The following is a 14745-nucleotide window of genomic DNA, read 5'->3' as shown; positions in this document are numbered from 1 at the left end:
ACTCTAGTGCCTTCAAGTTTTGTGGTGGAGCAATACAAGTGTTGCTCCCTCTCGCATTAAGAGCTATTGTGAACAATGTAATCCTAGACATGAGTTTCGCTACGATTTTGTATAGGTGTTGCATAGAGTCTTTGATGTCTTTCGTCAATCGATTTACTCGGGACTTGAGATTTCGTCTCCTTTTGCAAGTTGTCCACCACAAGAAGTCTTTATTGGCTTTGGTAGAGTTCATTTAGACTCATAAAGTGAGTTCCTCTCCCCTTCGCGCTCACCCCTCTCGTTGTCACCATCGTCCAGATCCCTCACGATCAACGACGACTACAAGGGTGAGTGCAAGGGGAAGAGGTGGATGGGACGAAACCGACCATGAGAGCTCTCACCGATAATGATAATAGGAGGGGGAGAGGAGACGACATGCTGGGTGGCAACAGTGGTGAGGAGAGGAGTGAGCGCAAGGGGGAGAGGAGGTGGATGGGGCGAAGCCGACCATAAGAGCTCTGGGCGAAAGCGACCGTAAGAGCTCTCACCAACAATGATAATAGGAGGGGGAGAGGAGGTGACATGTTGGGTGACAACGATGGAGAGGAGGTAAAGGGGAATAGCTACATTAGCATCGACACTAACGATGCTACCATCCACCATCCCCTAAATATTAAAATTATCTTTTCATCACTTGTTTTCATATTTTCATTAATAAAACTAATATCATTAAAATAAATAGACCTAAATATTTTATTTTCGTAACTATAAAAAATAAAAAAGATTATGCTAAGGATGACTAACTACAAATAATAATAATAATAATAATATGTAATTAGCTCAATGCAAAAATGAATGAACTACATTGAGATATCTAAATAGAATAAGGAATCCTTTACTATTAGTTCCTTTATCACACGTATGATTTTGATTACACACGAGTTGATGGTTTCATATAAAACGAGAAATAACATTCTTTGATCTGCAAAGAAGGCTGTTTTAGATGGACGACTGCAGAACTAAGCCTCGTGCATACGCGAAGCGAAAAGAATACGACAGGAAAGAGACAAGTGCAAGTGCCTATAGCAATGCAAATATGCATAACGCCGACAGATGAATTCACAAAAATGCAAATGCACTAAGAAGCGAGCGACTGCACACAAGCATACACCCCTCTTCTTGGCCTCTTAATGCTTTCCCATATGGTCGTCGCTTCAGAGTCCAAAATCTACATGGAGTTGAATGATAGGAGCATCTGCAGCGATCATAGAACCAACATTAGGCAACACAATAATATGCATTAGTCTTTTGTAAAGCCAAAAACAAGGGATGTTTCTGGCAACATGATCATGCCTTCTTCCTCCTACCAAAATCCAAAAGCAAGAGGTGTTCCACTTGGAGGTGGAATCGATCGTAAAGCTTCTCATCCTCATAATCATAAAACATGCAATGGGTTGGGGCTTGGTTTCGAGTTAATTCTTGCGCATTTACCCTTGTCAATCATCAGAAGAATCATTGAAGGTAAAACAGGAGAGACAACTGTGATGATTCATCAAAACATTATATGACAATAATTATGAACAATAATGATTTAGGCATGGATCAAAAGAGCTGCATAAAGGAACATCAAACTATTTTTCTAGTTTTGATATGTGCGTAATGATATCTTAGAAATAGAGTCTATATCCAAAGGTAAGCCCGTGATACATTGCCACTTCCCATCCCCACGTTGACGAGTCTCGTGCATTGTGTTCATATGTAAAGAATTATAATTGAAATTCAAGAAAGATCCCCAGAACAAAATGTCCTTCTAAGGATTATCCATAGACATTTTGAGCATGTTGTACTTGTAATATAAAAACAAAAAAGATCCTAGGAAGTAGTTCACTTACATGAAAGCAATATTATTAAATTTGAAGGGGATTACAATTCATCCATGTACGAGAACCAATTTAGGATAGGTTACATGCTTGACATTTGTAAGAACCTAGAATATAGAGTTGAGGAATTCTCGGAGTCCAGTTGGAATAAAAGAAATTATGCCCATTTTTTATGGCAGTTATGACTCCGACATGCTTCCTTTGCACTATTGAAACTTAGATATCCAAAAAATTTAAATAGGTACAAAATAAGATTATCAAAAATGGACACTGTAGAAGATAATGATGGCCTTTGGAAATTCTGAATTTTAATCATTTAACTTCTGCAGTTCTTGGTTAATGTTTTGGTGAAACCGAGCATGGTTGTTTACCAGAAAGTTCCATTATTTCTAGGTGTTGAAAGGCAAGAGTTGCACAAGATAATTAGTACCTGATCTTTGGATGGTTGCCTTATCATGAAAGTTTCTTTGCCTGTGCCCCTGCAAAATAAAATGTATATTGTGTTAATTGGATGACACAAATAAAGTCAGGCAGAGACCCCTTGATAAATAAAAATGTACAAGTTAGTGAAATGTTCAAATGATCTACAATAAAATCATCAGATGCAACCACTCTACAAACACAAGATAGAAGAGATTACTAAGTAAAAATTAAATTTCCAAGAATATTAAAATTTTGCTTGAGGAAATATTTTTACGTGATATCAGTGCTTTGGGTCTAGTCTTGAACAGGATTTTCTGGCGAATGATTCCAATGACTTCCAGTTCTGTGGCAGAGGAAGCAGGAAATTCAGGCCCTGCAGCATCTACTGCTGCCTTTTTCTTTAACACCAATAGTGGTTTCTTCAACTGTACTTTTGTGCCAGAGAGTTCATGGTAACCAACAGTGAAGATGTAGCTTAGCTGCAGCACAAATGAACAAGAAATGTCAGAGTAAACATAAAAAGAAATTGGGTAACCAGAGACTGGGAATGCAGGAACATAGACTGACCTGAGAGGAAGAAGACGACGAAGAGCAGCAGAGATGTCCAATCTCAAGACCATTGATCTGATCACTGATAGCTAACTGGGATTCAACAACACCCTGGAGTTCAATTATCGCCCACTCAGGGCATTTCCCATCACCACAGTTGCACTTTACCTGTATCTGCATCGTGCACTCCTGCCTCTAATAAGACAGAGACAGGGAGGGTTTCTGACAAGGAATATCCCAGATGTCTCACAGAAAATTCTCAATATTTACTGTTCAAAAGTTAAGAAAAACAACTTTAAGGATCGCTGACAAAACAATTTTGGTTTTGAAAACCTTCAATTAAACAAGAAATGCGAGGCACTGATGATATCTAGAAGTGATGATTAGGTCACAGAGGAACAGAGAAGAGTAGCCTATAATTTGCCTAATGTATTTTCCAGTCATTTAAAATGAACAAAGTTATCTTCCAAAACCAAGAGAAACTATAAAGTAAATAAGCTGTTAAATAGGAAGCAAAACAAACATAACCACATACAATACCAGTAAAATTCTATCAATAGGATAACAAGTCATCTATAATGGATATTTCTGTCCTCAGCATCCATTTGAATAGTTCAAAACTAACTTATATAAATGACTCACGTATAGATGGGAGTGCCGATTTTGTCAACCACATTGCCTGATCTAGATAGCCCAGGAAAAGAAAAAAAAACAAAAGTGAAGATGAGAGAAGTAGAGGAGTTAAAAAGAGAAAAAGAAAAGTCAACAAAGGGTGACTGCGGTGCTCAGCAGCATAGCTCTTGAATGCAGTCTTGGCAAGGTTCAAATCTCAGTCGTGCTCGAAAATACGGATCATTATCTACCAACCTGACCATGCACTAACATTAAAACACATAACTTGATACCATTACAAAATCATTTATTTAATTATTTTATTGAAAAAAAAATCAGATGATACGGGTTGGTATACCAGCATTGTACCAGTTTAATAGGTCATTAGAACAAGTATCCGACCATGATCAAATCATTAGTCATCTGAGCAGTGATCTTTGCCATACCTATGATAGCATGAAGCCAAAGGAAAAAAAACACTTGACAATGGAGTGACCAAGGTAATTTCAGCCATTGATCCCATTTGACCAGTACTACCCGATAAGCTCACCTTCTTAAATATCAAGTGATTGCTTTCCATAAAATGCTAAACATATCATTCTGGTTTCCCTCTCTTTTACTTCTTTTTAACATGTCATTGTAGTTATGTGTATACTTAATCATCAAATGTATCTTTGTGCAACATTATACTTCTAGAATTTTAATTTCACATGCAAGATTCTTGAGCTTCTGGATAAGGAATTTTCATACCAAACCTGATCAGATTTTTCTGGTAGTTAAGCTTCTTCTTGTTATTAGTGTTCAAATAGTTAATCGTGTATAAATATAACTCTTTTTCCCCACGAATAAATCTGGATACCTAAGAAATAAGAGAGGTGAGGAGAGAACAGAACAAGAGAAAGGAAGAGAAGAGATCACATGAGAGGGGAGGGTAGGGGAGGATAAAGTAGGGCAGGGGAAGTGTAGAGAGCACAAGAGAGGGGAGGAGAGGAAAGAACAGGAATGGGAGGAGAAGAGACGAGAGAAGAGAACAGTACCAGCGAGTGGAGGCAGCTTGGCCTGCGACAACGGCGGAGGGAGATGACGGCTTGCGTCAGCGGCAGGGAGGAGGTGGCTAGGCCAGCGATGTTGGCAGCGGCAGCAACGAAGAATCTAGGGCTCGCTAGTCGCGGGTCCCCTGGCTTCCCGGGCACGCCGCCTCCACTTCTCCTTCAGAGAAATAGGAAGATACTTGTCTTCAGAAAAGAAGAGGGAGAGATCAACGCCGGGAAGGTGCACCGCAGAGGAGATCGGCGAGAGGAGCGAACGAGTGAGGCGGACGAAGGTACATGCGATAGTGGAAATTTTAGGTTTCGGCTCGGGCGGGGGTTGGGTTGGGTCGGGATTAGGTTGACCCAAACCAAACCCGACACGGGTTTTCCTTGTCAACGCTTCGATTGCAGATGGGTTGCATCGAGTTAGGCCGAGTTGGATCGGGTCGCTACATTTTAAGTACACCTGGTTAAAATGTTTTCCAAATATAAAAATCATAGAACAATCGAAACCCAATTCAAGATGACCTTTAGATTTTCCAGTAAACACAGAGGGTTTAATTGGGTTGGGTCAACCAAGTTCGCATTGGACCCAAACCCAATCCAAGTATGAAGCTTGCTTTCACTTCAACATTCCCACATCCAGTATCTTTTGACAACAATATCAAGCACAGAGTTCGATTAAGTTGCAATCTTCCACACATTTATTCATCAATCAAACAGCAAGTGCAGTTTATATTCTTCATATAGGAACATACCATGCAAATTTATTTCTCACAGTAGGAGTAGTATTTAGTAGCAAGATTAGATATCCACATGATATTATTGCCCATTACCGGCATATCATATACCAGAACAAACCTCTAGATAACTCCATGTTTTATTCATGGCTTCGCTGCATGCACTGCAATCTTCCTCTCGAGGCCGCTCTTATCAGCCCCAACAACTTTGTCGACTTCTTTCCCATCTTTCACAAAGAAAAAAGTTGGTACACTGTTGACATTCCAGCGATGAGCATCGTTCCCGAGTTCATCTATATCGACTTTCAGAAACACAATGTTGCGGTGCTTCTCTGCTAAGGCTTTGTAAATGGGTGCCATGAAGCGGCAGGGCCCGCACCATGTTGCAGTAAAATATAGAATGACTAATCTACTCAAGCGCACTGCAGCCGTCATTTTCGTTTGCAGTTCGTTCGAAGAGTGAATGCTTATAACACTTCCTGCCAATTAAAGCAAAAAGAACAGATATATCTTCATTACAACAAGGGCTTAACAGAAGGAACCATGGAATCAAAATAATAACTCAAGTTCTCAAGAAAAGTAATGCTGTCATACGAATGTAAACCTGCTCGCATGTATAGTAGAGATAATCAATCAAAACATTACACCACTATGTTATCTTGTGGTATGCAGTATCTATCTTGGTTGCGTATTGAAAAGTTGTCGCCATCCCTTATCTTGGATAATAGAGTATTTGGCTTCCTAGTGGCAAGGATTTGATCCCCATGCTTTATGCCTTGGACACATGTCTTACTTTTATGGTCCAATAAGTTACCAATGATCAATAAAAGAAATCAAGGATGCCGGAGAATGAAACAAATCAAATAAATCTGAATATCAAGCTACAAATTATAATTGAGACAGAATGCATATAAGTTCAATAGCAGCCAGAAGACTATGAACAAAGGAGTCATGGAAAACTAGTTATGGTCCAATAAGTTATAGCAATGATCACTAGAAAAACATCAAGATGGCAGAGAATGAAAAAATAGGTAAATCTGATATATCAAGCTACAAATTGCAAATGCTGATGCATGATAATACAAGTACCAAGCTGACAAGCAGCTATCCTGATAATATAATATTGATCACTGACATCATTCCATTTTATAGGGCCTTCAAGTAGCTCTTAGTTTAAAAGTAAAGAAAAAGCTTTTAATCAAGCAAACTAAGGGGATGGCCCAACCTACAAGACCTTTGCGTATTTTTTGGCATATGATTGCAACAAGAAAACATAAAAGGAAAAGAACTTGTATGGAAGTGATATACCATCCTGTAGAGCAGCAAGAGAATCGGGGTCTTTTGGCTCAGCATCCTGCTTCAGATTTGGAATTTGATCATATATTTAATATAGTCAGGTTAATATGGGACACAATATCAACATACATAACACAATCACTCTAAAAATAAGGTTTCAAGGATGATAGAACATGATGTCAAGAAAGGAAGTTCTTACAAATGCTTTATTTTCTGAAGTTGACTCCTTTTTCCCCCTCTCATATACAGCCTGTGCAAGATAAGTATACATAATAGGACCAACAATGCTCTTATCATGACTACAGGTATCATGGAAGATAAAGAGTTAATATAAGCAGAAAGGAAAAGAAATACGTTAGCTTCAGCACGCTGGCGTTGCCTTTCACGTTCAATTTTTTGTGCTTCTCTCTCTTTCCTCAAGCGCTCATATTTTCTGCGATGTTCCTCAATTCTGTGTGCATTAGGCTCAACCTGCAGTTTACAATCCATTAGTTGAAAAGTTCTCCAGCACCTTATTCACAAAATTTATTAACCTTTTTAAGCACTGAATTAATCTCCTCATCATAATCAAGTTTTGATGCCACATGCAGGTCACTTGCAGCTTCTTCCCACTGGCCTAACATAGCTTTTGCCATTCCTCTATATTTGTATCCTTTGGCAGAGTCAGGATTTATCTAAGCAGACAAACTGATAAGGATACATGATATGGAAATGCATATCATCATTAATGATCAACTTCCAGGTTGTCAAAATATGAGATAAGAACCTGCAAAGCTGCATCCGAATCACGTATAGCAGCATTTGGCTTATGCAGCTTGACAAAAACACTAGCTGAAAAATAAGACATACATCAATACAGGAATAAGACATTATAAAAACCAAAGCGTCACTCACAAATCTAATCAAACAGAAGTTGTTTTAAATAAAATAATCATTACCTCTAGTGGCGTATAAGATAGCTGAACTTGGGTTCAACAAGATCGCTTCCGTAAGAAACTCAATTGATTCATCCAACTTACCTGGTCAACATAATTATACGGTTAGAAATGGTGACCGATTCACATTTGTCATCAATGATAGAACAAATTTAATTGAAAGCAAATTTTAGCCTGCCTTCTGACATTGCATTCATAGCCTTTGCTTTGCACATCTGAGCAACATCACGACTCTCCTCGGAAACTTCAGTTGATGGATCTCCCATCTTGGCAGTCGACCGAAATCAAAATTCAAATTCAGAAAAAAATATCTAGGCTGATAGTGTGCCTTCACATTGACTTACTCAAAACAAACCTTTTGTGGAGGACCATTGTCAGGTTCCACCAGCTCACCATCCAGCTCCATATCTGACTCGATAATTTCATCCTCAATGGCAGCATCTTCGGGCTTCTGGTAAGGCTTCTTGTCTACAGAATCTGGTGCAGCTTTTGTCATCTCATCATCATTTTCACCCTTCATAGGATTTTTCTGCGATTACCAATTGAAAATTCTAAATGGTTTTCCGTACCAGTAATTATATTTAGAATTCTTCACGACTTGAATAGACAGAAAAACAGAATGTCTAAATTTTGGTCTCCAAACATTAAACAGAGTGACAAAGGAGTAATTGCTAATTCCTGTGAGTTATTGTAACTCATCAAACAGAATGATACTAAATCTGCCTTCTATAAACCAAGAAATTTAACTAAGAGAAGATAACAACAAGCTCGTTATGAGGTCAAGGACAAGGAAGTTGTGAACAAATTAATGAAAATATATAGCATATTTCATATTTCTGCTACAGCAGAAGTCTGGATAAAGATCATGATAGTAATATAGACCTAATACCAAGGTCTGCAGTACCGAACTGTACCACCCGGTACGGGTGGTACGTACCAGTCCGACAGGTTGCCGGTACGCAGACCGCCTGTTACCGGTCCGAGTGCACTGTAGCACTGTAGCAGTGCTACAGTACTTAGCACACCTGAGTGTACCGCTCGGTATACCGTACCATACCGGTACCGAGCCTAGGTCGAAATACCGGTACGGTACGGTATTGCGAACCTTGCCTAATACATCACTTATGAGAAGACCTTTGTACAAATGACCAATGTTAACTGGTCTATGCATGTACCACTATCATATAGCTTAATACCAGAATAAACAATATCATCAATCTTCGTTTTCCTGTTTCATTTTAGTTAATGGTATCGGGTATGTACCATACTGATTCATAGGTGAGCAAAATCAGATCACACTAGTCTTTAAATCCTTAAATATGACAACCCTAAAATAATTAAGCAAGGAGAAAAGTAATATATCCATTTGCTTGTTTTGCTAAATACACAGATTACACACAATGTTCTAAAATCTATGTCCAATGCCGTAACCGGTCAGCAATCGAACTGGTACAACGTTGATACCATACAGAGTATCAGGTATAGGTGCCAATATGGGTCAGTACCAGCCTTACCACTACCGGAAGAGAGATGGCTGCAGGGAAGAGATGGCGGCGGGAGGAGACGACCATGTGAATGAACAACTGAGGAGAAGTGGTAGTGGCAAGGTAGAGGGTGACATGGCAAATACAAATGAGTAACAAGGAAGAGGATGAACAGTGGCAGCGACAAGCAGGCATGTGAAATAAATGAGTGTAAGAAGAAGAAGCAACAGTAGTGAAAAAATATAAAAAAAGAATACAGAGGCATGATGGATTCTGATACCGAACAGTAATTTTATCATCCGATACAGCTTGATACTGATCAATTTACATCTAGCAAGCCCGATACAGTGAACTTACTTGGCAGTATGCTTGGTTCCAGCTTCCACGCATCGGTCGACGATCTAACTAGAGAAAATTGATATATACTAACTGGTACAATCAAACTCTAATCCTTGATCACCCATTTTAGACTTATTCACAATTTACCTTGAAAGGAGCTTAAACTGATTGGTCCACCTTAATTGAACTCCAATGTAATGCCACCTTTAGCAATCTAAACAACCAGAGGCAGGTCTAGAATCATGAAACTTGATAGCTCTTGATGTATAAAGACAATTACTAATGAGTTTGTAGCAGTTAAGGTTCACATATATGTTCTAAATAACTTTTTTTTTTTTTTAAATCATCAATTAAAGATTCACAAAGAAATTCAGCAAAAGTTCATATAGAGGATGCAAAAGGCCAAAAGCTATAGTTGAGAGTAGAGCGGTGAAAATAAAGCTGAAATCAAAGATTTTAGCAGAACCTACAAGTCAAAAAAAGTGTGTTGTTGATGTGGCCATCCAAACATCAATAATGAAAAAGGCACAAGCTGATCCTATATAGGAAAACCCCGATCTTAGAATAATAATAAGAAGAAAAGTTGTGGAAGACACATGCTCTAATATCTATGTTAATGTTGTCACCCCACAAAAAGCTACCAAAAGAAGGTTCTAGTACTCTCAACGTGAATCACAATTGTAAAATAACTTGTCTAACCGTGCTAGATGAATTTTGGGACTCACATGAACTAAAGACTCCCTAAACTAACTACTAATCATGACCACAAAATCAGCTCAAAAAATAAAAAAATTTAAAATTCTAATATATTTCTTATTCTAGTTAGAAAAGGTATATTGACTGATAGTATTTATTTTGAATAACCCTTGAGCAGTACAAGATTATCGTAGAGGCCTTCTTTTCTTTCTAATAAATCATCATAGTGGCCTTCTTTCCTTTCTAATAAACCTTAAGATTTCCAAAAAATACCATTCTAATTTATGAAACATGCTTGCCTCTTCTCCCACTTGATCTAAGTATCCTTTTTTAGCCTATAAAATAACCTTGTGAGCATCCAAAATCAACCAAGAAACCATCCAAATGAAGTAGGAATCAATTGATGTTGTGCAGGGCATTGCTATGATTGATCTTGGCTCTAAAGGTCTGATCCAACCCTTACCATAGTTGGCCAAGGTGTGGCACTCATGATGGATGGTCTAGCTCTCGCTACTCAATCACATTATATATATACATACATATATATATACATATACATATACATATATATATATATATATATATATATATATATATACATATACACATATATATATATACATATACATATACATATATATATATATATATATACCACAAATATAAAAGAGGAGTATAGAAAAATAGTCTACATATGCACATCGCTTGCCACCTGTTATTAGAAGGAAAAATATTTCTATTGGTTTCTACACACCCAGTGTAACAAAAGAACAGACAACTTCAATGCTAAGGCACTTTTGTCAGTCCTGTCCACCACACTGAGTAGGTTGGATAGCAGAGTTAAGCAAGCAAAGCTAAGATCTTCTCATTTTGACAGTGATAAAATTATATCCCTAATTTAAGTGATTTGAATATACTTCTACGAAAGAAGGAAGTCTTCTGATGGTCTTTGTAAAATTATCAGTTCATAAGTGAGTGCATGTGATGCCAACAAATGGAGCTGTGCATTCTATACATGTATATGTCTAACAGTTCAATTTTTAAAGGTAATATACTCGTACGGTAGCAGATGCCACTTGCAGGCTCACTAGTTGTCTAATCTAACCAATTGATAGGCACTAATATTAGTATGCAAGTATCACTAGAGTAGATGAACAGAAGATGAGATTTCGATGATCCAATAAACAAGACAGAGTATCTTTTTGAATTTTTACAAACTCAACAAGCAGCAAATCAACCAATCAAAAATCAGAGTTCGCGAATTACTATATCAAAATATGGAAGTAAAAAGAAAATGCAGCAATCGTAAACATTGTTCAGCACAAATATTGAAGAAAGACATGACACAGAAAATCTATTAACCAAATGCTAAATAAGCCATTGCAAATGCTTCTGATACCAAAGTTATTCGCACGAGAACAATAATGAACCCTACCGAGAATCACAAAAGTAAAGATCGAGTGAGCGTAGACGAAAGAGATCCACAAAAAGTACAAAGAAATAGAGAGGAGACGAATCACTGACCGACATCGCTTGGGGGGGAAGACGAGCGCCAAGGCTACAACGAACAGGAAGCGACCATCAGAGAGTCAAAAATCAAATTATGGTGGCGTAAAAGATGAAGTAAGAGAAGGGAGGAGAGAGCAGGCACCACCTTTGGAGATAGTCTCGGAAGAAGGCGAGAGAAGGATGGTGGAGAATGGAAGGGTCGGACCTGCAGCTGGTTACGAAGGCTTTCAACTCAGACACCTTGTGGGTATCCATACTTCCCCTTCCGCTGCCGCAAAGGAAAGCATCCCCTTTGCTGTGCCGACCCTTGCGAAAACAACAATAACACACACAAAAGAGGGGCTAATTGTCGATTACAACCACGGAAGACGCTGCACGTGATATCAGGTGCTGAATTAGAATGGCAAAACGGTCATTTGATCCGTCTAGCCGATGATAGAAGAAAGGTGGACGCGTCGACTCCTTTCTTCCCCGAATCTGGCCGGCTCGAGCGTCTCCTATTGCGACTTCCTCAGGCCGGCGACGAACCCGGAAGGACCCGAACCAGGAGCCGCGGTCACCCGCATCGGGGGCCACGGGCGACGGGCGATCGGATGACGGATCATTCTCATACCAGACGATCCTTCCCGGCAGGGTTTCGAAGGCTCCCGGGGCGATGAACGCCGAAGAGGGGGGAGAAAGAGGGAATGGAGAGGGCGCAACGGCAAAGACGCCGTCGAGGGCGGAGGAGGAGGTGTCGAGGAAGCGAGCACGAGGGACGCAGCGCTCATGGACCCGTCGACGCTGCGGCGGTTCGTCTCACCCGTGGCGGTCGAGCTGGAGCCCGACGACGACTCGGAGTACCTGCGGACGGAGTCCATGAACCAGAAGGCCCTCTCGCAGGACCCGGATAACGCGCTTCTGCTCGCCAACTTTCCTCCTCCGCTGCGGGTGACAGCGGCTTCCTGGTTCGGGTCCTGCCGGGTTCGTCGCCGGCATGGGGAAGTCGCAACCTACTGGTGCCCACTGTGGAGTCCAATCGAACAGCGACTCCTAGTCCGGGTCCTGCCGGGTTCGTCGCCGGCTTGAGGAAGTCGCAACCTTCCTCACAGTGGTGCCCACCGTGGGGCCCAATCGAACAGCGATTCTCCCAGGTGTTCTTCCTGTTCGTCGACAATGGCAGACCACCGTGGCAGGACGTCGCCGGTGAGCAGGACGTTGCTGTCGTTGGCGGAGGAAGGGATTGCGAGGAAGGAGAAGACAGATGCGAGGGTGAGTAGGGGATCAGGGGCAGCAGGACGTCGCCGGTGAGCAGCACGTTGCTGTCGTTGACGGACGAAGGGATTGCGAGGAAGGGAGAAGGCAGAAGCGAGGGTGAGTCGAGGGATCAGTGGCGGGTCTGCCATCGTCGACGAACAGCAGTTCTGCAGGAGAATCGCCGTTCGATTGGGCCCCATGGTGGGCACCACGAAGGTTGCGACCTCCTAAGCCGGCGACGAATCGCGACTAAAGGTTGAATTAAACGGGTCAAATGACGGTTTTACAATCCAAAAAATCGCTAATTCAGCACGTGATGTGTGAGTGACAGCACGTGGTGCGCGCGTAGGCTGTTAGATTATTCGATGAAGGCCCATCTCGGCCTACTGATGAAGGTGATCCTTTTTTACCTATCGCTTTCAATTTAGATTAAGCATACATACCGATATAAAATATTAAACAATTTCATATATGTTTCTGTATTTATTTTTTCATAAATAAATTTGATATGTTGAATAATAATTATAATTAAAGTTTATATTAAATTCTTTTGTTTTTTATATTATTTTAAATTTAAATTAGCTAGTGATAATTATGTTAAATATAAGTTAATCTTTATATATATATATATACATATACATATATATATACATATACATACATATATATATACATACATATATATACATATATATATATACATATATATATATACATACATATTTATTTTTTCCCAAAAGTTGGCCCACTCTTTACTCTTCCTCCTCGTCAGCACCATAACCAGTGCTGCTTGCCTTTCTCACTACCTCTCCCAATCCCCTCCTCCCCTACCACCTGCCCTTCCTCCTTCCCCTACCTTCAACCTCCTCTCCCCTTCTCTCCGATCACCCTATCATGAAGCAATGCAGACAAGACAAAATATTTGACATTGGTTCAAGACGGTTTTTTATTCTTGTTTTCTATTATGGGCAACTTATACAGAGTAAAAAAATATTACTATCAATTTTATTTTTCTTTATTGTCAATATTTTTGTTTCATGATTTTATCATTAAAACTCAAAAATATTTTTAGTCGTGTCATACGTAGAAAAAAATAATCCAAACTAGTATCATTCTCATATGTCACTGGTTATTTTTTTATGGATGGCTTAGCAATACAAAGCGTCGGACAGTTTTGAGGCGGATCACATTTTATGTATTTAGGGATAATGTAACATCTTTAGTGTAACAGCTTTCTATCTAATAAAAATACTATATAAACATTGGACCTGCATCAATCTTCGAAATCCTCTTTATATGCATTTGTTCAATCCATTTTGGAGACCCTTTCAAGCCCGATAAAAGCTGGTTATATCATTTTCATTTACGACGACGATAAATTAGATATATACAAACTATTAAGATATAGATTAACCCTTGTAGACGCATATCATTTGGGTGTCATTTGTCATAAACAATCACGGGATGTGACGATCTGACTTCCTCTTTTATCTTCTCACTTCTTTCATCACTTGTCACCCCCGAAATTAAGACAAGAACGAATGAGGTAGGCAATGATGACAAAAGAGGAAAGGGGCAAGGAGAGATAATTTTAAAATTTTTAAATTTAAGAAATGAACTATTTCAAAAATATACATAGACAATGACATATATACATACATACATACATACATACATACATATAGACAACGACATAATATGATATTTTTTTAACAAAAAATGATTTAAATTAAACGTAATTTTAAAAAATTGATATGACCCAAATTGAGGGAAAAAAAAAGAAGCCTATGACCCACATCTCCCAATGTTTGGTCCATATATATATAATTAAACACCACGAGATATATCATGTTTGACTTGAAAGCTAATCCACTTCCCCAAGTTCAAAGCTTGCTCAATATATAATGAGTCGTTTCTATTTGTTCCCACAAACATTTCATATGACAACAGTTACAGACAGTAATAACAACTGCTTAATCCTTTAAACTATAGCTAGCAAGCACATACCGATTTTTTGAACTCAAGCAACAGAAACA

General features: G+C 39.3%; 2 protein-coding genes across 5 annotated transcripts; both read right to left on the bottom strand.

Moving 5' to 3' along the window:
- Positions 1 to 858: 858 nt before the first annotated feature.
- Positions 859 to 4791, bottom strand: LOC135580801 (uncharacterized). 3 transcript variants are annotated; one of them, XM_065158962.1, is made up of 5 exons: positions 4481 to 4791; positions 2850 to 3100; positions 2557 to 2761; positions 2290 to 2338; positions 859 to 1234 (listed from the first exon to the last, which is right to left on the bottom strand). In XM_065158962.1, the coding sequence occupies exons 2-4, from the start codon at positions 3009 to 3011 to the stop codon at positions 2313 to 2315; spliced, it is 393 nt and encodes a 130-aa protein (XP_065015034.1). In that variant the 5' UTR covers positions 3012 to 3100; positions 4481 to 4791; the 3' UTR covers positions 859 to 1234; positions 2290 to 2312. The 3 variants fall into 3 exon arrangements, with proteins under 3 accessions (XP_065015034.1, XP_065015035.1, XP_065015036.1); XM_065158963.1 differs by having other exon boundaries at positions 2850 to 3053; XM_065158964.1 differs by having other exon boundaries at positions 2850 to 3026.
- A 364-nt stretch (positions 4792 to 5155) lies between these two features.
- LOC103990840 (TPR repeat-containing thioredoxin TDX) lies at positions 5156 to 11815 on the bottom strand. 2 transcript variants are annotated; one of them, XM_009410119.3, is made up of 11 exons: positions 11619 to 11815; positions 11489 to 11522; positions 7801 to 7974; positions 7624 to 7711; positions 7449 to 7529; positions 7277 to 7341; positions 7044 to 7184; positions 6865 to 6981; positions 6710 to 6760; positions 6523 to 6571; positions 5156 to 5693 (listed from the first exon to the last, which is right to left on the bottom strand). In XM_009410119.3, the coding sequence occupies exons 1-11, from the start codon at positions 11726 to 11728 to the stop codon at positions 5359 to 5361; spliced, it is 1245 nt and encodes a 414-aa protein (XP_009408394.2). In that variant the 5' UTR covers positions 11729 to 11815; the 3' UTR covers positions 5156 to 5358. The 2 variants fall into 2 exon arrangements, with proteins under 2 accessions (XP_009408394.2, XP_009408395.2); XM_009410120.3 differs by having other exon boundaries at positions 6523 to 6568; positions 11619 to 11814.
- Between the last annotated feature and the right edge of the window lie 2930 nt (positions 11816 to 14745).

This window comes from Musa acuminata, chromosome BXJ3-7 (genome assembly GCF_036884655.1).
Source record: "Musa acuminata AAA Group cultivar baxijiao chromosome BXJ3-7, Cavendish_Baxijiao_AAA, whole genome shotgun sequence".
Lineage (NCBI taxonomy): Eukaryota > Viridiplantae > Streptophyta > Magnoliopsida > Zingiberales > Musaceae > Musa > Musa acuminata.
This window is presented reverse-complemented; position numbering and strand designations above follow the sequence as displayed.